This window comes from Ochotona princeps, chromosome 3 (genome assembly GCF_030435755.1).
Source record: "Ochotona princeps isolate mOchPri1 chromosome 3, mOchPri1.hap1, whole genome shotgun sequence".
Lineage (NCBI taxonomy): Eukaryota > Metazoa > Chordata > Mammalia > Lagomorpha > Ochotonidae > Ochotona > Ochotona princeps.
Window position 1 is genome coordinate 24985268 of NC_080834.1, and position 26213 is coordinate 25011480.

Sequence of the window (26213 nt, forward strand, 5' to 3'; positions counted from 1 at the left end):
TGGGCTGGAAGAGCTCAAGAACGTCTGTACTAACATCGTAATACATGCTTTCAAACTAACTTAGGGTTATTGAGTCCGTAGTTGGGAATCTATGTTTAGGGTTTTCTGTCCTTAATCTTTAGGTTTCTCCTTCTGTGATACATTTCCCCTCTAACTGATAAGTCGTAGAATGAGAATTGTAATAGGAGTGTATTACTGATTAATATGTGTTGTCTACTGAGGAATTCCTGGCTGCAACATCGAATGGATAACGCCTTGCCTTAAGGTGAAACAATTTGCAGAATTATCTTTGGAAGCACCCACTTGTCCATTGTAGAGTTGAAATCAAAATGGAGTAAACATGGTTCATTGCTAACTGCAATTCTTTTTGCCTTTGTAACTCCTGCTTTACTTGCCAGGCTAACAAACTGTGAGCTTGCAGGCCTAATGGCCAACACGACCTTAGTGCCAATGGCCCCAATCCCCATAAATCAAGGCTCCAGCCTTATTAACCCATACAGAATTCAAGATCGGGGTCTGGTTGTCACAGGTGGCGCCAAGGTTGGAGCCCAGACCTGAGGAGAGCAGGCAGGGGCTGGCAAGCCGAGACAAGCAGGGAATGCATGATCCTTCCTCACTCACCTGTTGTAAATGGTGCCCCCCTTGAAGCTGTGTCAAACCGCCCCTAAAGAAAACTTTGTAGTTGTGCTGCTCGGGGCCCGCACCAGGCGGTCCAGTGGGTGCAGCACCATGACGCACAATGTCTGCCTGAACTGTGACTGCTTCTGTATAAGTAAAGGGGACAGCTTCCTTGCATGGTCCTTTATGATCCTGAAATTGTAGTGGTCCAATTCTTTTCTACGCCTAATCCACGCACCCTTCGCGAGTCCCGAACTCGGCTGGAGCTGGCCTCTGGCATGTAAAGAGTCATTTCTTTGAAAAGCAGAGCTACAGAAAGCCAGGGGTGAGCGGTGCAGACCTTCCTCCACTGGCACACACAGTCAGGCTGTTTTCTTTCCCTGTTGGTTACTCACTTCCCCTCTTTCCCAGCACAGAAACTGAAAGTGACAGGGGAAAAGTGAGGGAATGTCTGTATGCTTTACCAACACCCACATCCCCTGTCCCAGCATGCACATGAGGCCTACCTGGGCATCATGGTCTGGGCCTTGGCTGCCAGAAGTTATCTGCTTGGAGATGGCATCACATACAGCCTCTGTGTTCACATGAGAATCAGGGTGGGCCCCAGTGCCATGGGCATGGTGCTTGTCCAGCTCCCGCTGGCACCTCAGGAAGCGCTGGTTCAGTACTTGCAGCTGTCGGCTGAGGCGGGCACACTGTGCCCGCAGGCGCTGCAGCTCGAGGGGCTCATCCAGGACCACCAGGGGTTGTTGCTCCAGAGCATGACGGAAACGGGCCACAGCCAGCAGGATGGCCTGCAGCTCTGTGCAGTGGAACATCTTCCACTTGCTCATGGCCTCAATCTCTGAATTCTTCTCCGCAATTGTGGCCTCCTTTGCTTTGAGAACAGTCTCGAACTCCTGGATCCGGGAGGCCATGCTCTGGGCCTCAGCTTCTCTGAGCGCCACTCTACACTCAAGCTCCTCCAGCTGCCGTGCGGCAGCCTCCTCCGCACTGCGCAGATGCTGCTGCAAGGCCTCCAGGGCCTGGCTGTGGCTTTGCTCCTGCTCAGTCAGGAGCTGGCCCAGGGCCTCCTTGGCTGCATGTGAGGCTTCCAGCTCTCCCTGGAGCCCAGGCGGACCCTGGACCTGACAGCACAGCAGCTCACGCTGGAGACTATCAGTCTGACTGTCGCTGACCTCATGCACCACAGGCCCCATGAGGGACAGCTCTCTCTGCAGCTTCTCAATGACTTCATGCAGCTGCTCAATTTCCTCTGCTTTATCCTTCTGCAGCCGCTCTTGGTTCTCACGCAGATTTTCAATAACAGCCTTCAGCTCCTCAATTTCATAGCTTCTGTCGTACGTAACCTGAAGATAAAGCACATTTCAGAGGTCACTCACATACGGCAGCGTCACAATCTTCCTTGCAACAGTCCAGCCTGGATCCATGCTGTCACGGAGGACTTGCAGCCTAAAGAAGAAATGAGGCAGCAGCGCCACGACAGCGCCAGGACACCCTCCTCACTCACTGTCTGCCCACACTAGGAAGCACCAACTGGGCCACATTCAGTCAAGGGCGTGCAGACGATCACCACTGCCACCTGCCAGAAGCTGGCTTGGTCTGAAGGCCTGAATGAGTGCTCTCCCAGGCACATCTGTAGGCAGCTGGTTTGGAAATACAGCAGCAGGGATCAGACTATTCTGCAATATAGAATGCCAGCGCTACAAGGGCTAGCTGAACTCATGCGCCACAAAACCGATGCCTAAACTCCAGTATTCTGTTCCATTTCATTTGCTCTCTTATAGAGAAGGAAAGACAGAGACAGCTCTTCCACCTGCCATTTCACTCCCCCAATGACAACTGCCAGGCAAGACCACGGCCTGGAGCTTCACCTCGGTCTCCCAGGTGAGTGCAGGGGCTCGAGAGCTTTGGTTATCTTTCGCTGCTTTCCCAGACACATTAGAGCAAGTATGACATTAAGGAAAGAGAGAAACATACAAATAAACAGTACAGAAATAAATCCTGTCAAGAAAGGCATGCAGACAAGGAAAAAGACTACACTGTCCAATAACCTGTTACAACAAATAGACACACATGGCTAAAAACAAAGTACACATATAAGGTGACACATATTCTCCTAAGAAACTAATACAATGAATATAATCCAAACTAAAAGGTTATCTCACATGGCTGCAGTCTCCCTGGCACAAGTGTGGAATGGGTCTGGAGTGTGCCAGACTGGGCTAGACTCCAGCACCAATTGGTAGTTGTGAGAACTAAGGCGGGTATAGGGTGGGCTGGGCTAGGTGTCTGCCCCTGCTGAGCCATGTGTGAGCTGTGTGGACATGTTTGGCTGGACTATAGCACCCAGCAGTAAGAACCGGAATAGATGAGGGCCAGTCAGGAAAGGCCTGCTAGGACAGGAGGTGGACCACGTAGGGCTGGCCCATGGACCCACCAGTGTGTGCAAGATCTGGCACTGGGAGAGCTTCTGATGGAAAAATTTGGGAAACTTCTCTGTTGGGACACAGTCCCTTCAGGTGAGCACAAGAACTAAGAAAGGGAGCAGCCTGGACCAGGAGAGGCTATGGCACCCATGGGCTTACCTCTGGCTCAGGTTGGGGGTGAGACAGGCTGGGCCAATTCATATCACCTGCTGGCAAACCTGAGAGCCAAAATGGTATGTGGGTCATGCCAGGTCGGACCGCAATACCAGCCAGTTCACACTAGGGCCGGGACTGGGGGTTGGCAGGGCTGGGCTAGGATGTAGTCCCCACCAGCATGAGCTGGAACTGGGGATGGGCCAGACTTGGCCAGGCTACAGCACCCACTGGCAAATGCCAAGGTGAGGCAGACCATGCCAGACTGGGCCATAGTGCCCAACCAGCACATGTGAGACCCGGGAGAGCAGGCAAACTTGGTCGGGGAGCTGCAGGGAGCTCCTCTGCTGGGCCACTAATCCCACTGCTGAGTATGAGAGCTGGAATGGGGGCAGACCAGACCAGGCAGGGTTACAACATCTATTGGCCTGCATGTAAGCTGGATCACGGACAAGCCAGGCTAGGTGAACTACACCTACTGGTACATGCATAAGCCAGAGAGGGTGTAGGTTGATTGGGCTTTGCCACAGCATCAGCTGGCAGATGCTGGCATGGGGGGAAAACTCTGTCGAGCTCAACTGCAGAACCACCTGGAAAGTAGAAAATCCAGGAATGGAAGTGAGCCCATTAGGGAAACAATGGGCACCTCCATTGCCACTCTGACTGGTGAGAATGAGAACCAGGACTGGGATAGGCATGGCTAGAAAGAGAGTGGTACCTGCCAGCACATGTGTGTTGTACAGTGGGGCTGGTTGAGTTGAATTAGGCTTCAGTGCCCACTGACATGTATGAGAGCTGAATAGGATGTGGGACTAGACCAGTCTCATGTACATACTGGCAAGCATGGGAACCAGGACAGGGGGCGGGCCAGGTGGGAGTTACTGTGGCTCACTCTCACTGGTTTGCGTGGGGGCCCAGTGTGCAGTGGGCAGGATTGGACTGGACTGCAGCCCCCATTAGTTTATGCAGAAAATAGGGCTGGAGACAACTGACACAGCAGTTGCAACTAACAGTGTGTGTGAAGGCCAATTTGGGGGACAGACTGTGCTGGACCCTGTACTGGCATGCACATACAAGTATCAGCTCAGGGATCACCTTAGATGAAGTTTCTTTGGGAATTCACTCAACTGAACCACTGGACTCAAAACTCCAATCATGGAGGAAATTGCAGGTTCCACGGTCTGACCATGGAGTGAACGTGTCAGAGCTGGGCCTCCTCAGTGGCTTGGAAGGAGTAGTGGACAGCATATCCAGAAGCCCATGGAGAATATAGCAGTCCATTGGAGCCTGTAGAGGACACCTGGTACCATAACAGGGGATGGAGGACAAAGCTAATCAACTACCCCTGCCAAATGTTGGCAGTAAATACCTGAACAGAGACTCTAAGGTGGACTATGTCAGCCAGTGGAGTCTAGAGAGATTTCATCATGACTGGAGTGGCTAGATCAACAATACTGCTGAACTGTCAAAACCACTTGAGCAACACTGCCATGCATATGAGCACTTGTTCCAGTACTGCTATTCCACTTCCCATCCAACTCCATACTCTGGGCCGCTGCCACCCACAGAGGGAACTGGCTCTGGGCTTTAGCCCAGCCATCAGGACCAAAAGGAAGATCTAGTTCTCCCTAAATGAATCTATTTTTGAAAGGTTCTGATGCCATTTAAAATGCCAGCAGCCCATACAACAGTGCCTGAAGTTCTGCTAACGAACACTCTGAGAAGTAACAAAAGGTGGCTGAAACACCTGGGCCACAGCCACTCTTCTGGGAGACCAAGTTCCAGGCTCTGGGCCACTGCCACTCTCTTGGAAAACCAAGTTCTGGGATCTGGGCTTTAGTCTGGCCCAGACCAACTCCCTGATACCATTTGCAGAGTGTGTCAGCATCAGCAATACCTCTCTATGTCTCTCTGACTTTCAAATAAATAAGAAACAAACAGGCCCAGCACGGTAGCCCAGCAGCTAAATCCTTGCCTTGTAATTGCCAGGATCTCATATGGGTGCCTGCTCATGTCCCAACTGCTGCCCGCATGTGGCCTAGAAAAGCTGTGGAGGATGGCCCGGGATCATCCCACCTGCCACCCTGAGTGTCTCCCAGGGGCCCAACATCCCACCCGATGCCCAAGTGTCTCCTGGGGGACCATCATCCCACCTGCCAACCCAAGTGTCTCTGGAGGCCCACCATCCTGCCTGACGCCCCAATTGTCTCCCGGGCACCCACCATCCCGCCTGCCACCCCAAGTGTCTCCCGGGGACCCACCATCCCGCCTGCCACCCCAAGTGTCTCCCGGGGACCCACCATCCCGCCTGCCGCCCCAAGTGTCTCCCGGGGACCCACCATCCCGCCTGCCGCCCCAAGTGTCTTCCGGGGACCCACCAACCCGCCTGCCACCCCAAGTGTCTCCTGGGGGTCCCAGCAGTCTTATGCTCCACAAGGTGGTTTACCTGTGAGTCGCAATTCTCCTCTTGACGCTCTCCAGTGCTGGCAGGAAGACGGTCATTCTGCACACTTAACTGTAAGTTCAGATGCAGAATTTCTTCATTTTTACTCACTAAGTCTTCTTTAATCTCCTCTAGCTGTGCTTTTAATTCTAAAACCTTGTTAAAAAATAGAAGGGAAGTATTAAAAATTATCAAATGTTCTAAGTGACTCAACAGTTATTAAAATAACATTGGAAGAATGAAAAAGGTTAGGCCTGGAGCAGTAGCCTAATGGCTAAAGTCCTCGTCTTGCATGCACTGGGATCCCACATGGACACCGGTTCTAATCCCAGCTGCTCCACTTCCCATCCAGCTCCCTGCCTGTGGCCTGGGAAAGCTGTCAAGGATAGTCCAAAGCCTTGGGACCCTGCACCCGCATGGGAGACCTGGAAGAGGCTCCTGGCTGCTGGCTTTGGTTCAGCTCAGCTCTGGCCATTGAAGCCACTTAAGGAGTGAACCAGTGGACAGAAGATATTTCTCTCTGTATCTCCCTCTCTCTGCATCTGCCTTTCCAATTAAAATTTCACAAACACACAAATGAAAAGCTGAAACCAGGATTGACCTATATTTACACTCACAATAAATGATAAAGTTACAAACACTACACAGTGAATGAATCACCCGCACAGTGGGCCATGTCCATGGTGCACCAGGCCATCGGCAGACATGAACTGCTACACGCTCACCTCGCTCTCACGTTGCAAGAGTCCCTGCTGTGCTGCCTGCAGCTGCATTCCCGGACCTTCGGAAGGGTTGTCCAGAGGAGGCACAGGACCACAGCCCTCAGTTGGCTCAGAATGCAACGCAGACAGATGCAGGTGGCTATTCATCTGCTGGTTCTTTAGTGCCTCTTTATCCTTTGAAGAACAATAGGCATCAGTATTTAAGGCATTAGGTACCTCAAACTTTTGCGAGGCCCAGTCCTTCTGACGCCAGTCACTGCGAGCACATGAGGGCACAGGCAGCCTCTCCACAGAAAACCACCATGGTGCATGTCCCTGACTCCACCTCAGAAACTCAACCATAGTAGCTGTTCCATGCAGGAGGGTTCCCCAGACTCAATCAACTCTCAGGTGGGCACTGTTCAGCTGAGCACATGCTACTGAGCGAAGGCAGGGAGGGCATGGTCCTCCAGAGGTCAGACGAGGCTGGGGGAGACACAGCAGGTGCTGTGGTGCCTGCTCAGGGAGGGGCACAACATATCACGCTGTGCAGAGACAGAGCTCATCAGCACGGGCAGCAATCCAGGACGTCTGCCCCTGACGCAGGACTCCTCTGAGGCCAAACCACCACTGTGAAGTGGAGCCTCTCACAGAGCCTTGCTTTTCAATGGATTTTCCAGGATTTTCCAGGAAAGCAGCAGCCTCTCCTAGCTCAGCAGGTCCCCTCCCATTCATCCCTAAACTTCAAAGGCAAATACACAAAACACCTCAGATGCCTAATTCCACACTGCAATGTGACACACTATCACGGGGCAGCTGACACAGCCCCTAAGTACAAAGGCAAAACAATCCTAACTAGCTCATTCATGCAATTATTAAGGATTAATTCAGAGTATTTAAGAGATTAAGAAGTATCAAAACTTGCATAAAGTCTTCACACACATTCCCAGAGAGTGGTCCCAAAGGAGCTGCCACTGAGCTGGGGGTCCTGCTGAACCCCGCGGGGTATTCAGTACAGGTTGGGGGCCCCCATCTGCCCACGCCCCACCCACGGGCACCAGCGCTGTGGCCCTGACCTGCTCCACCCCGCGGGGTGTTCAGTCAGGCTGGGGGCCCCCATCTGCCCACGCCCCACCCACGGGCACCAGCGCTGTGGCCCTGACCTGCTCCAGCTCTTTGATGGCTCTCTTGTGCCTCTCCAGCTCTTCCTGGAGCTGCAGGACCTCCCTCCTGCTGCCGGCGTTCACCTCCTCCAGACGCCTAATTTCTTCTCCCTGGATCAACACTTGTCTGTCTGCCGACTCCTTCTTTAGAGCCAACTCATTAAATCCATCGCATTTTTCTCTCAATTGTTCTAATAACGATTCAACCTAGAACAACAAAATATGCTTGAGAAATACAACAGAAAACCTACCTTCCGAGTTAGAAAGTGCACACTGCAACTGGCAGTGAATAAGGAAGCAAGGGACACGCGAGGACCGGGCACACTGCAACTGGCAGTGAATAAGGAAGCAAGGGACACGCGAGGACCGGGCACACTGCAACTGGCAGTGAACAAGGAAGGACACGCGAGGACCGGGCACACTGCAACTGGCAGTGAACAAGGAAGGACACACGAGGACCGGGCACACTGCAACTGGCAGTGAACAAGGAAGGACACGCCAGGACCGGGCACACTGCAACTGGCATTGAACAAGGAAGGACACGCCAGGACCGGGCACACTGCAACTGGCAGTGAACAAGGAAGGACACGCGAGGACCGGGTACACTGCAACTGGCAGTGAACAAGGAAGGACACGCGAGGACCGGGCACACTGCAACTGGCAGTGAACAAGGAAGCAAGGGACACGCGAGGACCAGGTACTGAGAAGGGCCTTCTCTCACATGCATAACAATCATGCAAAAGTTGTCAGTAAAACGTTGACAGGAGTCAACAGAACACAGCAATTAAAGAAAAAGAGAACCATGAATACGGGCAAGAATCCGGGTGAATCCCCACTGAGAATCGGACCGAGTGAAAAGATGTCATTTGCAAGGCTGGGATCGTGCTCCACCTGTAACATCAGCATCCCACTGGGCACCAGTTCTTGTCCTGACAGCTACTCTTACAATCCAACATCCTGCTAACGGCCTGGGAGAGCAGCAAAGGATGACCCGGGTCCTTGGGACCACGCACCCATGTGGGAGACCGGGAGGAAGCTCCAGGCTCCTGGTTTTAGAACAGCTCAGCTCCAGCTATTACAGCCGTTTGAGGAGTGAACTAGCAGATGGAAGAGACTCTCCGTCTCTTCTCCTCTTTGTAAATTCTGCCTTTCAACTAAAAATAAATACATCTTTAAAGAAAAAAAAGAAACATCACTTTGTCATCACATAAACTCATAAAACATCACTCACACAGAGGGCAGGCTGCCAGGATGGAAGAGGACAGGTGTTCCTGCAAGACCACAGCTGAGGGACATAGGGCTGGGTACCCAGGACATGCAGGGATCCCCACACATTGGGGTGGTGTCTGCTGCTGGCAGCTCTTTATGGTGGGGCCACAGGGGTCCCAGGCTCTTGTCCCAATGTTACTTCCAGAAGGTTTAACTCAGAAAGAAAATAAGCAACTACACAAGGAACAGCAAAGAGCTACAACTCCAGCAGGACACGGGGAAGGGGCAGCACCATGCACAGCCCATCTGACCAGCAGAGTAAGGGGACACAGCCACACAGCAAGCACCAAGCACCGAAGGCATGGAGGGCCAGAGCACTGCGGGGCTGTCCATCCACACATACCTCCTCGTCCAGCCGTGTGCGCTGGTTGTTTTCACCGGCATGGAAGGCAAAATTTAGAGAACCAGGAAATTAGACACATGGCAGGGGCTGACCACCCACAGGCAGCGCACACTACGGATGACCTACCCAGCTGTCCAGGGGGGTCTAGGGCTGACCACCCACAGGCAGGGCAAACCATGACTGACCCACCCAGCTGTCTTGGGGTCTCTGGAGCTAACCACCCACAGGCAGGGCACACTACGGATGACCTACCCAGCTGTGGGGGGGCTCTAGGGCTGACCACCCACAGGCAGGACATACTATGGCTGACCTACCCAGCTGTCCAGGGGGCTCTGGGGCTGACCATCCACAGGCAGGACACACTACGGATGACCTACCCAGCAGTACGGGGGGGCTCTAGGGCTGACCACTCACAGGCAGGACACACCACAGCTGACCTACCCAACTGTCTGGGGGCTCTGGGGCTGACCACCCACAGGCAGGCATACCATAACTGATCGATCCAGATGTCTGGGGGCTCTGGGGCTGACCACCCTCAGGCAGGGCACACAACGGCTGATCGACCCAGCTGTCCAGGGGGCTCCGGGGCTGACCACCCGCAGGCAGACACACCACAGCTAACCTACCCAGCCACCCGGGGTGGGGAGCTCTGGGGCTGACCACCCACGGGTAGGGCACACCATGACTGCCCTACTCAGCTGTCCGGGGGAGCTCTGGGGCTGACCACCCACAGGCAGGGCACACAACGGCTGACCTACCCAGCTGCCGGGGGGGCTCTGGGGCTGACCACCCACAGGCAGGGCACACAACGGCTGACCTACCCAGCTGCCGGGGGGGCTCTGGGGCTGCAGCCTAGTAGCCTGGCGCAGCTGCTCCTGCAGCTTGTTGATCTCTTGCTGGAAGTCTTCACGCTCATGCTCCCGCTCTGCGGCCTGCTCCTGAGGGCAGAGGCAGGATGTCAGCACCAGCCTGCTGAGCCTGGTCTCACTGGCCTCGAGGGCCCCCACAGCAAGGCTGCAGCTGTCCCTGCACACGCCTCCAGCAGCTAGCAGGGAGGGCTCCAGATACCCACATACAACCTCCTCTACAGGATGGGATTCAGGGAAAAGGCCAACTCTGAGAGTTCCCAAATGGGAGGCTTGTGAAACTCCATGCCATGTGGGCGGTTCTGGACAAAACAAGTACAGTGGTGCCATCGACACACACTCCCCCAGACCCGGCCACAAGCAAGAAGTGTGCCCCACCAGACAAGCAGACACAGCAGTCCACGCAGGCGAGCTGGCCCAATGGTCCAGGGAGGAGGGGAGAGCAGATGGGAACACAGAACGGGAGGAGAGGGGGACACACGGAACTCTCACATCCATGAACTGCCGTTGGCTGCGCAGATGCTTGTCCAGAGCAGCCATCTCCTGCTTCAGGGCGGCCACCTCCTCGGCCTGCCGGGCACAGCCGCGGTGCTGAGCAAGCTGCTCCTCGAGCTCCAGCTCCAGCACCCCCATCTGGGCCAGCATGGCGGCACGGTCCTTCTCAGACTGCCTCCTGCTCTCCAACTGCTCCCTGTTTAGATTCTCCACCTCTTGCCGCAGAGCTGAGGAGGCAAACCACAAACACATGAGGGCACACGGGCGACTCAGCATGGCCCGCAGAGGCCAGGGGCACGTGCAGCAGGGAAGACCTCAGCGGTGCCGTTGCAGGCTCCCTACTCTCCATGTCCCCAGGAGACTCCCAGCCCACACCCCAGCACCACGGTTCAGTTAGACACCAGAGTGCGCACGCCTGGACAGCACTCAATATACCCCACTGCACACTGCCTGGGGCCAAGCCCCACCTCTGCCGCCACGCAGCTCCCGCAAACGTGCACACTGCATGGGCCCCCACTACCCGCTGGGTGAATTCTTGGCTTGAGCCTGGCTCAGCCTTGCCTATTGTATACACTCAGACTGGATGGAAGGTCTCTGTCTCTACCTTTCAAAAGATATTTAATTTTATACACACACACACACACACACACACACACATAGCTTTGAAACACTAATTTATTGATTTGACAGAGTTACAGAGAAAGAGGGAAGGTACAAAGAGATCTTTTATCTGCTGGTTCACTCTGCAGATGAAAACAATGTCCCTCTGGGCCAGGCCAAAGCCAGTTGCTAGGAGCTTCTTCCAGGTCTCCCCCATGGGGCAGAGGTCCAAGAGCTAGGTCATACTTTACCACTTTCCCAGGCTACTATCAGGGGGGAGCTGAATCAGAAATGGAGCAGTCTGCTGGTACTGCAGGCAGCAGTCTTACCTGCTACACCACAATGCTTGCCCCAATAAACATATTTTTAAAAAGCAAGTGTGAGGGCACGGTGCGGTAGCCTAGTGGGTGAAGTCCTCACTTTGCATGCGCCAGGATCCCATGTGGGTACCAGTTCATGTCCAGGCTGCTCCACTTCCCTCCCAGCTCCCTGCATGAGGCCTGAAAAGGCACAGGAGGGTGGACCAAAGCCGTGGGACCCTGCACTCGCATGAGAGGCCCGGAGAGGACTCCTGGCTGCTGGCTTTGGATCGGCTCAGCTCCAGCTGTTGCATCCACTTGGAGAGTAAATCAGCAGATGGAAGATCTTTCTCTCTGTCTCTCCTCTCTGTAAATCTTTCCGTTAATAAATAAATAAATCTTGAAAAAAATCAGAATAACCAAAAACAAGTGAGAATGGGCCAGGTTTGGTTGCGACAAAACCAGTACACATTATGGAACGCCAGGGCGTGGTTGCCTGTACTGGATATGAATGCAGCACCCATCCAGCACACGTGAGATCCAGGAAGGGAGGGGCAGAGCTGGCGGGGGGGGTTAAGGGGCTGGTCCCCTCGCTGGACAGCCACTCCCACTGGAGAGTGTGGGCTGGGATAGAGACAGACACGACTAAGCAAGGCTACAACACCTGTGCGCTGCATGTGGACTAGATCAGGGCCACAGCATCAGCTGGCAAAAGCTGGCACTGGGGACTAATTCTGTCGAGTCAAATCACAGGACCACCTAAAGAGTGCATAAACCGGGACAGAGAGACCTGGGAGGGAAAAAGTGGGTTCCCCCTTCTTGGGTCACTATTCCCGTGAGAGGGCATGAAAACTAGGACGGGGGCTGGGATGGCTAGATAGAGAGGTACTCAACAATATCTGTGAGGGCTGGATGGTTGAGTTGGTTAGATAAAACTAAGCTTTAATACCCATTGACAAGTACCAGAGCCAAATGGGATGGGGGACAGATTGGTCTTCAGCTACACATACTGGCAAACCAGGGTAGGGGGCGGTCTGGTGGGGGTTATTGTGGGTCGCCCCAACTAGGCTGCAGCTCCCACTGGTTGATGTAAGGGCCGAACCAGACTGGACTGCAACACCCATTGGTTCCAGTGCAACTCGGGACTGAAAACAGAACCAACACAGCAATTGCAACCACCAGCTGATCAGGGTGATGGACTGTGCCGGGCCCTGTGCTTGCTAGAACATACAAGAAACTAATCTGGGAATACCTCAAAGTATCTTTGGAGCTCTCCCCACTTGAACTGCTGGACTCAGAATTCTAACCAAGAAAAGACAGAAGACAGAATAGGACAATCATTCATCTCAGCTACATGTTGGCAGCGAAATATGGGACAAATGGAGACTTCATGATGGACCATATCAATCAGTGGACGACCTCATCGAGCGAAACTGGCAGCGATTCATAACTGGAGAACTATTAACACCACTTGAGCACATATCTCAGAGCATGCCCCACATCTGGGACTTGGGGTGGGCGGGAAACCAGGTGGGGCTTCTCCCTCATTGTCCCCCTCTACCTCAGATACATGATGGAAACAATATTGACATAATAGCATTGCCCACCTCCCTATCCCCCTGAACCTTTTTTTCTTTTTCTTGTTTTTCCTTCAACTATAGTTAACTATGTAAAGATTGTCAACAACAATACAATAAAATGGATAAAAAAAAAAAAAAAAAAACCAAGTGAGAATATCTTGATATTCTTGGATGATACTTCAAGTAACTTTCTGGAATTCAAATGTAACTTGAATTAAAACCACACACAGGCACTGTCTCAGAGGAGGAGGGGAAGGCTCCCAACACACCTACTTGCAGTGTGGAGTGTGTAATGCTGATATGTCCCAGGGAAGAAACACGTGTGAAAACAGCAATAGCAGAGGTCAATGTCAAACTATCTGAGCGTCTGTCCCCTCAAAATCCAGGCCGAACTGTAACTGCAGTTCAACGGGGGAGGCAAAGGCCACGAGGACCCCAAGCTCGTCCAGGTCTTCCTGCTGGCCCTTCCTCCTGCCAGGGCCTGCAGGGTGCCACGGTGGGGGCATGAGTGTTCTAGAGAACACAGAGCTTGTTGGCACTCAACCTTGAACCCTATCTCAGGTAACCTGGGACAGGAGCACAAAGGGACTGTGACACTGAGTGACAAGCCTGAAACTACAAAATCAATTACCGCTTTGAAAAAATGGGGCTCACTAACAAACTCCTGAGCATTTGAACTAGCCAAAAACTGACATAATGAATTTGTACATTTTAATTTACATCACACATGTTTTCCAAGCTTTAGTCATAAAATCTATGACTTGTTTTATGACGAACTATTATTATGAATACAACATTCTCAGTAAGTTTTCACGCCAGTCAACGGGCTGTAACATGCAGTTGATCAACATCCATCACAATCCCTAAGATACAGAGCAGGCCCAAGTGTGACTGTTGCAGCCGTGCACCCCACACCCTCATCCCAGCGACAGACATGCACCTCCCTGATTCTGGGGGACAAGTCGCTGCGAGCAGGACCGAGGCCCACAGGGGCCAAGAGCCGTGCTGAGTGAAGGCCTGCTGGGACTCCTTCAGACACGTGGGAAGACCCAGCCCTCGCCCACGGAGGACACAGGCCGGCACCAGGGTAAGGACTGTCACAGCAGTCACTGACATGATTTCTGCCACAAGTGCTGACGGCTCAGGAGCGGCAGCCATCACCACAGAAGTGTCTGCTTCTCGCTGGAGCTCTGAAATGAGACACCTTTGTCCACTTCGAGGAACAAACCCTGGGTATTAAATAGTCACTGTGTTTATGCTTTGGCACAAAAGCTCTAAAGTGCTTTTCCACTTGAGTATGTCACCTGCCAAACCTGCTGGAAACCACAGCATAGCACACAGAAGCCACAAACCTGGGTCCTCGTGTGCTCCAGTGACAGGAGCCCCTACAATGAGAATGTGCACATTTACTGAGAAGAAACAGCCAGTGTGCAACAGCAGCCACGAACAAGTGCAAGGCAGCATCAGCACTGGCCCCGAGTCATGTCCAAGCTCACGCCTGCCTGCAAGCCTGCCTCGTTCCCAGGGGCTAGAGGACACCAACAGGACAGGCAGCCAGCCCAAGGACTTGGAGGAGGGTCAGGCCTTCAGGGAGATGCAGTGCTGGCACAGCTGAGGCTGCCCAGAGGACAAAACGCAGCACAAACACTGAAAGGCAGCACCACACTGCAGGGCCAGGGCTGGGAGAGAGGCCAGGGTGAGACCGACACAGTGAGGAGCATCACAACAAACGCAAAACAATGTGAGCCCAGAGAAAAAAGAACCTTAGAGGGACAAAATACAGCAAAGGAGGACAGTGGTCTGAGAGTGGGAGAAGGCTCCCTGAGACTTGGGTTAGACCCCCAGCTCTACTTCCCTGAGCCAGTTCTTACCACAGGAGTGAGCGTGAGGCCAAGAGGAAGGTCAGACACAGCCAGAGGAGAGGCCCAGGGTCCACTGCCAGGACCTAGTGGACAGAGCCACTGTAGGTCACGGTGTCATCCCATGTGGGCACCAGTTCGTGTCCCAGCTGCTCCCTCTAATGGCCTGGGAAAGCAGTGGGGAGGGTGGCCTAAGTGTCTGGGCCTGTCACCCACATGGAAAACCTGGATAAAGTTCCTGGTTCCTGGCTTCGGCCTAGCCCTGGCTGTTACAGCCACCTAGAGAATGAATCAGCAGACAGAAAATTCTCTCTCTCTCTCTATCCAACTGTAATTTGCAAATAAATAAATAAGTCATGAAAAAAAATCATACCACTACCAGCAGGAGCAGCAGCAGTCAGGCCCAGCACAAGCACCTAACCTAGAGGAACAGCCTGGAAGTCCCTCAAGGCTGTTGCACAGCTCAGCAGCTCCTGCAGCCCTTTCTTTGGTCCCATTTTCCCACCCTGAAATCCCAACACTCCAAGGCAGTGAATGGGCAGGCATTAGCATAAAAGAGACAGAATCTTGAATATCTGACTCCACGACATGCAAAGATGAGGGTGCTGAAGACAAGGCTTATGAGGTCTCTTGCAGGCACCAAGTCGGCAGAGGCCAGGGGCCACACAAAGCACCAGACCCAAACACGAGGCCTCCCTCTTGCAGGCACCGAGTCAGCAGAGGCCAGGGGCCGAGAATGAGCACAGAAAGTCGCACCTGCTGTGGCAGGGCAGGAAAGAGGATGCACACAAGGAGAAAGGAGAAGAGAGCAGGCACAGACCTCAGTGGACGTGAGGGTGCTGAGGGCCTAAAGGAAGGACTCACACAATGTGAGACAACAGAGCTGGACGCAGCCACAGGAGCAGGAATGGAAGATATAGAAAGGGAGAACAGAGCTACTAAACAACAAAATTCAGGGCCCGGCAGCGTGGCCTAGAGGCTAAAGTCCTCGCCTTGAATGCGCCGGGATCCCATATGGGCGCCGGTTCTAATCCCTGCAGCTCTGCTTCCCATCCAACTCCCTGCCTGTAGCCTGGGAAAGCAGTTGAGGACGGGCCAAACCTTTGGGACCCTGCACCCACATGGGAGACCCGGAAGAGGTTCCTGATTCCCGGATTCGAATTGGCACAGCACCGGCCGTTGCGCTCACTTGGAGAATGAATCATCGGACGGAAGATCTTCCTCTCTGTCTCTCCTCCTCTATGTATATCTGACTTTGTAATAAAAATCAATAAATCTTCAAAAAAAAAAAAATTCAGACCAAACACTGGAAATAAAGTGCAGGCCCACAGTCAGTGATGAAGGCACCCTCCTGCCTGGGGAGGCGGGGGGTGAGGGTGATGCTGCAGCTTCCTGCCAAGGCAGTCCCTGCCACTCACCCATCACACCTGAACGGAGCTCCTCGCTTAACCCAGCCCAATCTGTCTTGGTGGCATTTGGGAAGTGAACCAGTGGGTAAGAGCGTTCTCACATCAGCCCCCTCTGTCTCTGACTTACTCAGTAACTCCATCTTCCAAACTTCAGAAAGTGTTAAAAAGTGCAAACAGGACAAAGGACATCACAGAGCAGAACAAAGGTGACAACTGAGCACGTGGGAGAGCAGTAAGACTAAGGCCGGCCCAGCCAGCACAAGCGACACAGCTGCTGGCCGAACCAGGGGCCCCACGCCCCATGAGCATCCAACACACACAGTAACGAGCTCACAGACATGGCAGCAGGAGAGGAAGAAGAGGGTGAGCCTCGGAGAGAGGGGGCAGACATGCAGAAAGGAGGCCAAAATCTTCTGAAAGAGAAACTCTGGAACTGTAAGGGGCTCAGACGACCCAGTTCCAACATGAAATGCAGACTTGGAGGGAAGCCACACAAGGGGACGAAAAACCAGAGGAGCCCCTTCTCTCCCTGGCTGGCTGGACAGCTATACCACATGCCACACACAGTCACATCCCACAGTGCCCCAGGGAGGAGAAGAGGGCAGGCTGTGGTGGGTCAGACCACAGTTTCCCAGCTACCTGCACCGTGCTGATTACCCTAAAACTCTGCAAGCAAACTTGCTAAAACCAGACATGGTCCTGGGGTGGGGGTTGGGGACTCGGCATGGCAGCCCCATCGCCCTGAGGGAAGCCTGCATCCTAAACTGAAAAGCCTGGGGTCAAGTCGTGGCCCTGCCCGCAGCTCCAAATCCACCTTCCTGCTGGCACAAGAGCAGACAGGGCGTGGGCCCCACCACCCCCGAGAGATGCAGATGGAGTTCTGGACTCCTGCATTCAGCTTAGCCAGTTCCAGGAAATAAACCAGAGGGTAGAACTGTCTCTATGCCTTTTAAATTGAATTGAAAATGAAACATAATTTAAAATAAAATGAATTGAAAAGGTAATTTAATAAAAACGTCCTTAGTTAGGACTAATATTAGGCACGTTAATTCAAATAAAATGTGGAAGGCGCTTATTTCTCATGTGGGCCACGTGTCCTCAGGCTGACCTCACAGGGGCTCAGGATGTGAGGTCAGCAATGCAACTAGAATCCATAGAGTGGAGGACTAGTTACCGGACGCGCCCAGCACAATCCTAACACAGCCTGTGTTTCACACACCCAGATTCCTTGCACTCCCAGAAGCTGGGCCAGTGGTGGCCACACTCCAAGCCCCTACTGTTCTTACCAGCTTCTCTTTCTTCCTTGAGGCCCTGCAGGACTGCATACCCCTCCTTCAGTGCAGCATGCGCCTGGGCCTCCTGCTGCAGCTGCAGCCTCAGGCCTTCCAGCTCCAGGATGAGATGCTGCTCAGAGTCCTCCCTGAGGCCCAGCGCCTCTTCAAGACCTGCTTTCTCCACCTTGAGCCCTTCCAGGAGGCCTGTAGAAAATGAGGAAAGTACACACTGGGTCCATGGTCAGGTATCACACCCACAGCATGTAAGCTCCCAGGCCAGATCCACACCATGCAGAAGACAGCTCCCCTGTGCGAGACCCGATAGAGTTCCAGGCTTCCAGCTCAGGCCTGGCCCAGCCCCAGCTGCTGCAGGCCTGGGAAGAGTGAACCAGCAGATGGAAGACTTCTTAGCTGCTTGTCTTTTTTTAAATGAAATGACAGTAACTCCGCCTCTACACTTGCTGTGCAACCCTCCTCCCAGGGCCAGGGCCACCAGCCTCCCACACCTGCACCCGCTCACCCTCCATCTTGTGCAGCTCCAGGGCCAGGGCCACCAGCCTCCCACACCTGCACCCGCTCACCCTCCATCTTGTGCAGCTCCAGGGCCACCAGCCTCCCACACCTGCACCCGCTCACCCTCCATCTTGTGCAGCTCCAGGGCCAGGGACGCCTTAGCAGCACTCTCCTCCTGCAGGCAGTCCAACACCTCCTTGTGCTTCTTGATGGCCTGGGCCATCTCTTCCTTTTTATGACTAAATTCTTTTTCAAAACGAGAATGAATCTGACGTGCTTCTTCCAGCTGTTGGGGCATTTAAAGATCACAACTGCACATTAACAACCAAAGCTCACGCTGATGCAAAGAACTGCACTTTACCCTAGGCCAGGGATGCCCAGCAGGACCAAGGCCCCCTGCACATCTCAGCCGCCACCAGTGCTATCAGCATCCCAAGATGACAACAGCCTCCAGGTGACACAGGCCTGGCACTCCCTGGCAAGCAGGTCCAGTGTGGAACTTCAGACCATCAACAGGCTGGGGTCCAGATCTCCCTCTGGATTAAGAGGCCAGCATCCAGCTGCTCCCAAGAGATGGGTGACCCCACGCAGGGCCCAGCCTCATATTCCTGGGGCTTGGGAATGTCCAGGCTGACTTCAAAGGAAACATATTCTTCCTTGTCAACGATCCTGGGTCACAGTCTGTCCGTCACTTCCAGCACTGAGGCACCAGGGAAACCTCGTCTGACTCTACTCCACTCACATCCTGCCATCCCAGCATCCATCCATTGCCAGCTGCTCTGACAGCTCCTCTAACTCACACAAACTCTGTTCTGGTCCCCTGTACCTGCTCACCAAGTCACGGCAGGCCCTGTCCTGCCAAGGTGCCCACAGGCGCAGGGGCAGGCCACCAACAGCACCTGGTGCAGAAGGATGCCTTGAAAGAAGCAGTGGTGAGGTGGAGGGAAGGCAGTGGGCCAAGGAAGAAAGGAGAAAGTAACAAGCAGCCACATAGGAGCCAGAAAGAGAAAACCCACATTTCCACCTCTGAAAAGCCAGCCAGTTCTGATAAACATCAATTTTGTCAAATAGTCAAAAAATTTATTTTTAATCTTTGAGAAAAGCAAGACCCCTTCTTTGCTCATATTCTATTTAATGTCTTCACCTGTCTATAAAGCTCTACAGAGTTAACACAAGCAACTCCCATTTCTCAGTGATAATCTTGGTGAAAATCATGCACTGTGGAGCCACGGTGCACAAGGTGAAGGCAGCAGATACACACACTACCTCAATAACCAGACACCCCACTCGTCGCTCACAGTAAGGCTGCCCTCCCCAGGACCCCCACATGCCGATAACCATAGGGCAGAACCAGACAGCCAGCAGAAAAGACCAAAGGTGACCTAGAAATCAGCTCTCTACCCTCCTCGGGCTCCAGGGTCTGGCTGGGGTTGGCAACGCCCTGAGGAGCACAGCCTTACGCAGCAGTGACATGGCCCTGGGACACGCCATCCAACCTGGGAAGACCATGTTTGCGTTCTGGCTCTGCTTCCAATGCAGGGGAAGATGACCCAGGGCTGGAGCTCCTGCCACCCACACAGCAGAGCAGAGGGGCTGGCTCTGGACTTCATGTCGGCCCAACTCCAACTGTTGTGGCCATCTGGGGGGTGAACCAATGGGTGGAAGACCTGTCGTGTCTCTCCTCTCTGTCCTTCTAAAACCTGTGTTCCCTTAAGGCAAAAGATGACCAAGTGCTCGCACCCCATCACCCATTTGAGACGCTGGGATGCCTGGCTCCTGGCTTCAGGACCCTGGCTGCCAGAGGCACCTGGGAAGAGAAACAGCAGGTGGAAGCTCTCTTCATACCTCTCAAACTCTAGGTCTACCTTCCAAATAAAGTGAAAGTAAATTTAAATGTTTCTTAAGAATGAAATCCTTGAAATGCTTCCACACAGAAGACAATAGCTGGAAGAAGCAGCAATGCTGCATGTGGAGCCTGGCACAGTGCCTGGAGGACTGACGTGAGGCTCCAGGTCATCTCAGTTTCTGTCCACTCGGTCCAGGCCCTGACCTGTGGTCCTCACCTGCCGGGTGGAGTCCAGGGTCATTTCTAGCAGGCTGTCCACAGCCACGCGGAGACTCTGATAGATGCGCCTCACTGGCTGCTCACAGTCCAGCATGCTCTCTGGGTTCAGGAAGAAGCTTTCGCACACATGGCTGCTGATGTCAGCCACAGAAGACATGTCTGCACTCTCGGGTAATGCCCGGTCGAGCTCCAGCAGAACTGTGTCTGGCCAGCTCTCATCTTCCAGTGCTGGAAACAAAAGGTGGCCTGCTCAGGAGCAGCCTGCAGCCACCAGTGGCTCCACCACATGACCTGGCCGGATGCTCCTTCCACATGGCCCACCACACAGGAGCCAGCACGAGGCCCACCAGCTAGCAGGGGATGTGGTCAGCACTGCTACCTCCCGAGGCCTCCCCTGGCACCTCCAGCCCCACACACCTGCTGACAGGGCCTGTCCATCTCCGGTAACCATATCATCCAGGCACAGCCCCACGTGCTCACTGATCCGGGTCTTCAAAGCCATGGCTGCCTTCACTGTCTCTCCAAACAATCCCAGCAGTCTTCTGAGGGCATCCTGGAGGGCTCTCCTGGGAGGAACACCGACATGCGTCTGTCAGTCTCAGCCTGGGGAGCCCTGCGATGGACACTGCTAAGCACCCCAGTGCTTAGAAAACATCCAGCCATGCGGTCACTCTGGCCTGGGTGAGTTCAGGAAATGGAGATGATAGCATGGTAACCAAGAGGAGTCCACTTGAGCAGGCCAGCTTTCTCCAAAGGGAGCAACCCTGCAGCTACTGTGGTGCCAGCAGGACAAACTGCTGTATAACGCAAGCAAGCTGGTTCCTGGACACGAGCCCCCAGTGCCACGCAGAGCACACACCAGCTCCCCTGCAACCTCTCATCTCAGCATAAACCTCACCCTGTGAGGTGTTTGTTCGGTCAGCCCACACCCACCTGAGCATCTACCCTAGCCCATGGCAGGATAGACTGTCGCCTTTGCCTCCCTCTGGCCACACGAACATGCATCTGCAGTGCTTCTGTAACGCAGGGGCTCAGGGGGCCAAGTCAGTCTCCATCTCGCCCTCTGAGCCACACTCCTCCAGGAGCGCGTGGCAGCCGACCTACCCTCTGTCGGCACTCACACGGCTGCTCCTGACCCACAGTCCATTCTGTGAGGAGCTACCGAACCAAAGGCAGAACAGCAGCACACATGGAGAAGGGAAAAGGGGTCAAGCAGATTCCATTACAAGGGTATTATGTTAGCAAAATGATAGTGAGCTTCACCCAGAAACCACCCAAGCCCCACTTACAGCCCTCCTCCAGTCCCATCCAGGGCCCCCTTGCTGAACTTCCACACACAGGGGGATCTGGGGTGGAATGGCCTGGCTTTGAGACTCCAGCTTCCTATTCCCATACACACTGTGAGGCAGCATGATGGCTCCCACAGGGCAGCTCCTGGCTTCCGCCTGGTTCAGCCGTGATTGTGGCAGGCACACAGGGAGTGAACCAGTGGAGGGCAGACCTCTGCCCTTCTGCCTCTTCAATCAGGCAAAGAACTTTATACACACCATCGCTTCTCTAGTGAACAATTTCACACACCAAATGTTAGAGTATCAGCACTGGCAGCTGCTGCTCCTCCAGCTGGGAGGAAGTCGGAGCTCTGCGACAGGCCAGGTGCGCAGCACACCCAGCACCCAGTGAGGGAGTCAGAGCTCTGTGACAGGCCAGGTGCACAGCACACCCAGCACCCAGTGAGGGAGTCAGAGTTCTGCAATAGGTCAGGTGCACAGCACACCCAGCACCCAGGAAGTCAGAGCTCTGTGACAGGCCAGGTGAGCAGCACACCCAGCACCCAGGAAGTCAGAGCTCTGTGACAGGCCAGGTGCGCAGCACACCCAGCACCCAGGAAGTCAGAGCTCTGCAACAGGCTAGGTGTACAGCACACCCAGCACCCAGGAAGTCAGAGCTCTGCAATAGGCCAGGTGTACAGCACACCCAGCACCCAGCGGGAGTCAGAGCTCTGCGACAGGCCAGGTGCACAGCACACCCAGCACCCAGGAAGTCAGAGCTCTGTGACAGGCCAGGCAGCACCCAGGAAGTCAGAGCTCTGTGACAGGCCAGGTGTGCAGCACACCCAGCACCCAGGAAGTCAGAGGTCTGCGACAGGCCAGGTGCACAACACACCCAGCACCCAGGAAGTCAGAGCTCTGTGACAGGCCAGGTGCGCAGCACACCCAGCACCCAGGGGGAGTCAGAGCTCTGCGACAGGCCAGGTGCACAGCACACTCCGCACCCAGCGGGAGTCGGAGCTCTGCGACAGGCCAGGTGCACAACACACCCAGCACCCAAGGCACCCGGGGTGGACAAGACTGCCACACTCTGTTGCTTCCACAAGCCATGGAGGGATCCATGAAGCAGCTCAGTGCAGAGCAGGGAGAAAAGCATGCACTTCCTGCGGGTCCACCTGACACACCTGGTGGGATCCTGGGGCAAGGCAGGGCTCTGAGGGAGATGAGGGAGGCTTGTGTGCTCCTGCTCAAATGCGAAGATCTGGCACCAACAGGTTACGTGAGAACAACGTGGCCCAGGTCTCCTACTACCAGGTTTCAGTGTGCAGACCCATGAGGGCCACGCGCCTGGTGGAGCAGCAGCTTAGCAGTGCGGGCAGGACACACTGACCTTTCGCTATGACACAGGTCGACGTCAGCTCTGAGCATGGAGATGAGGTGTGCGCCCTCTGTGTTCTCCCTCTCGCGCCTCTGCCGCAGTGTCTCAAGCTCAGAACGGTGCCCCTCCACCTCTTGCCTCAGGGACAAGACTTGGGCTTCCAGCTGTGGGAGAAATGAGTTAAAGCAATGGAGGTAAAAGTGAACGACTCGAAGGAACCTCCCAGATTACACTGAGTAAAATATGGCATAAAGGGACAAAACCTGTAATCAAAGGTGAAAACTGGACAGACACTGCAGCCTGCCCGTTGCCACGGCAGGGGATGGGTAGACCTGCAGGGCCCGGCCCCCAAGGGTTAACCTCGCCAGATATGCCTGCTGCACTAATCTTGCTTTTTCTCATACCAGTTGTGCTTGAGAAAGCTTGAGAAACTGTGGGCCCATCAACAGGGCACGACGTTCCCCCGCATGACTGATGGGTTCATGCAGGCCGAACCGCAAGCTTCCTGATACATGCGAGACATACAAAGCCCAAAGAGCTGGGAAAACTCCCCAAGAGGAACTAGTCAGGGCTTATTAAGACAGCCTGGATTTCTAATAAATGGCATTCTTACACGAATGACCCAGTGTGTGTGTATGTGTGATTTTCTTTTCTTTTTCTTTTTTTTCTTTTTAACCCTAGTCCCTCCACTCGGCTCGGGGTACACAGCGATGCGGGCGTTGCCAGCATAGACCCCCAGAGCCACCTGATGCCCTGCATCTGCTCACTGCCAAGCTGACAGAGACCCTTCTGAGAAATTCCCTCCAAAATGAGTCTCAGCAGCACCAGCTGCCCTGGGCGTCCCTGAACAGGGAACAACACAGCAGAGAGCACACACGACACAGCCCTCCAGGAGCCCAAGGGAGAGGAGACAGGGTGGGGACACACGTCATTTTCACAAGTTGCTGAGTCTGACAAAGACCTCAGTGGGCACTCCGTGAACTTCTGTACTAATAGAGTACTCTCATGCCAGTTCCCTGACTGACCCATATCAACACTTCCTCTGCACACAGCCTGACCAATCCAGAACAACTTCATTCTTCGGCGATGCAGGAACAGTGGACGCGGCAGCTTCAAGCAACAGCTCAGGACAGGTGTGAACAAAGCTTTCCCTGTCACCACATCTCCTTCATGATCACAAGACAGAGAACCAGCAAAAAGAGAAGGCAGAGACGAGCAGCAAAGCAGTACTCACGGGACAACTGGGCAGAGAAGAGAAAGCTGCAGCAGATGGCTGCGACCCAACAAGCAGTACCCCCAGCCGAGAAAAGACTGTGCATTCTCTCGGAGACAAGGTACAGAGCTGAGCACCTGGGTGCAGCCTCCCCAGGCACACAGACACCAGAACCACAACATGGCTGGTGACGAGCGAAAAGAGAGACCAACCAGGGGCCAGCAGCCCTTACCAGCTCCCATCTGAGTCTTGACTGCTCTACTTCTGATCTAGCTCCCTGTTAATGACCTAAGAAAAACAGATAGCTGGGCCCAGCACAGTAGCTTACTGGCTAAATCCTTGCCATTCAACCATCAGGATTCCATATGGGTGCCTGCTCGTGTCTCAGCTGCCCCGCTTCCCATTTAGGCCCCTTCTTGTAGCCGGGGAAAGCAGTAGAGGACAGCCCAAGGCCTTGGAACCCTGCAGCCACATGGGAGACGTGGAAGAAGCTCCTGGCTTCGATCAGCTCAGCTCCAGTCATTGTGGTCACTTAAGGAGTGAGCCAGCAGATGCAGGATCTTTCTCTGTCTCTCCATGAATCTGACTTTCCAATAAAAAAAAAATAATAATAATCAAAAAAAAACAAAATAAAAAAAAAAGAGCCAAGGACCTAAACACACGTTTCTCCAAAGACACATCAACAGCCAACAGGTCTATGAAGAGACCCTCAAAACCACATACCACAACTACAAGGAGCCCATCAAAAGGAAAGAATCAGAACAACATGTGTCGGACAATCAAGATTGCGGAATAGCGTAAGGACACGTTTAAACGGATGGAAAAATACTTAATTAGTATGAAGCAGAGAGGACATATTTCAGGAAACAGGAAAGGACAGAACAACAGCAGAGGGGTACCGGGAGACTGACAGACACAGGAAAGCAGCGGTCACAGCAGTGTGATGTTGCAGTAACTGATACTCCAGCACGGCGATCTGAACTCCACAGAAGCCGGAACTCCACCAGCAACCAGGTGGGAAGGGACTTTCACTGGGAGCTCAGGAGGTGAACCCAAAGACCTGTCCATCCTGCTGGTCTGTTTGATTTGACCAGGAGCAGAGCAGCAGATCTCAGACGGGCAGTGTGAGAACAGAGTGGATTTCATAGCCCAGTCAGCCCCCTAGAGCTGAATTGGGCGCCATTTTGCTTACGGAGGCAAAGGGCAAGGGAAAGGACGGAGCATGCACTGAGCTGGGAGTGAGCTCATTTCTGACTCAGTGAACTGCAACAACATGGTATTCCACGGGTTCTACCCGGAGCAGGTCTGGGTAGCCCTCGGATATGACGGCCAGCAGATCAAGAACAGTAATGGTGGTACGTCAGGCGCCATTTTGTACACTGTGGCAATAGCTTTAGGACTGCAGGGGACAACAGTGAAATGTGCAGTTGAGCTCGCGAGAATTTGCTGACGTCAGTGGATTGCACTGTCCCACAGGAAAATAATACCGATTGTGGCATCGTGCCGGCCAAAATAGGTCCGTGTGGCACCCAGACCTAACGTCCAACAGGTTCCGACAAGATCAGTGCCACCAACAACCTAATTACAGAGGACACCTGGAGTCTCTAATCCTGGAACCTGCTCCAACCAGAAGTGGGAGAAAGGTTGCAGAGACAACAGTGCAGCCTCAGCACAGTATCACAGGAGGTGGAGATTGGTGAGCCAAGAGCTGGGCTGTGGAGACCATGGTGGAAATCTAACATAAGAATATAATATAAGTAAAATTGCATTGTAGACCTGTAGGTGACACAGCTTAGAAACCTGCCCCAAGGAGAAGACTCTGCTAACCAGAAATACAATGATCAAGAGCAAAAGAAGAGACAAAAGCACAATGAATATTACTGAAGACTCCTCTGCAAAGGAGCAAAACCCTATGCCAACCTCAGAGTTCACTGAGGAAGACATCGAGAAAATGGGGGACACAGAATCCATAAGACTCATTTTAAAGCTTCTGATCAAAAATGAGAAGCTCATGCAAGAGTTCAAAGAATTTAAGGAAGCAACAAAGCAAATCAAGGCTGGTATATCAGAAATTAAGAACACAGTAGAGCAAATTAAAAGTACAGTGGAGAGTCTCCAAAATAGAATGAAGCAAACAGAAGGAAGAATCTCAGAATTGGAAAATATTTCCTGTCACCAGGGGGAAGCAAACAATAAGCTGGAAGCTGGATCAGGCCAAAAACAGTATTCAAGAATTGAAAGACACTATTAAGAGGCCAAATATAAGAGTTATGGG

The 26213-nt window shown here is 53.5% G+C and overlaps 1 protein-coding gene across 1 annotated transcript in view; it reads right to left on the minus strand.

The window, feature by feature from the left end:
• Positions 1-26213, minus strand: part of PCNT (pericentrin) — a 96602-nt gene that overhangs the window by 34549 nt on the left and 35840 nt on the right. Inside the window, exons 15-26 of the mRNA XM_058661523.1 lie at positions 22738-22889; positions 20497-20645; positions 20078-20307; positions 18138-18300; positions 17514-17705; positions 10478-10707; positions 9941-10057; positions 9120-9140; positions 7508-7714; positions 6369-6539; positions 5647-5799; positions 1125-1967 (exon numbers count right to left, since the gene is read on the minus strand). Coding sequence (XP_058517506.1) covers positions 1125-1967; positions 5647-5799; positions 6369-6539; positions 7508-7714; positions 9120-9140; positions 9941-10057; positions 10478-10707; positions 17514-17705; positions 18138-18300; positions 20078-20307; positions 20497-20645; positions 22738-22889 — 2628 coding nt within the window. The remainder of the gene's footprint in view (positions 1-1124; positions 1968-5646; positions 5800-6368; positions 6540-7507; positions 7715-9119; positions 9141-9940; positions 10058-10477; positions 10708-17513; positions 17706-18137; positions 18301-20077; positions 20308-20496; positions 20646-22737; positions 22890-26213) is intronic.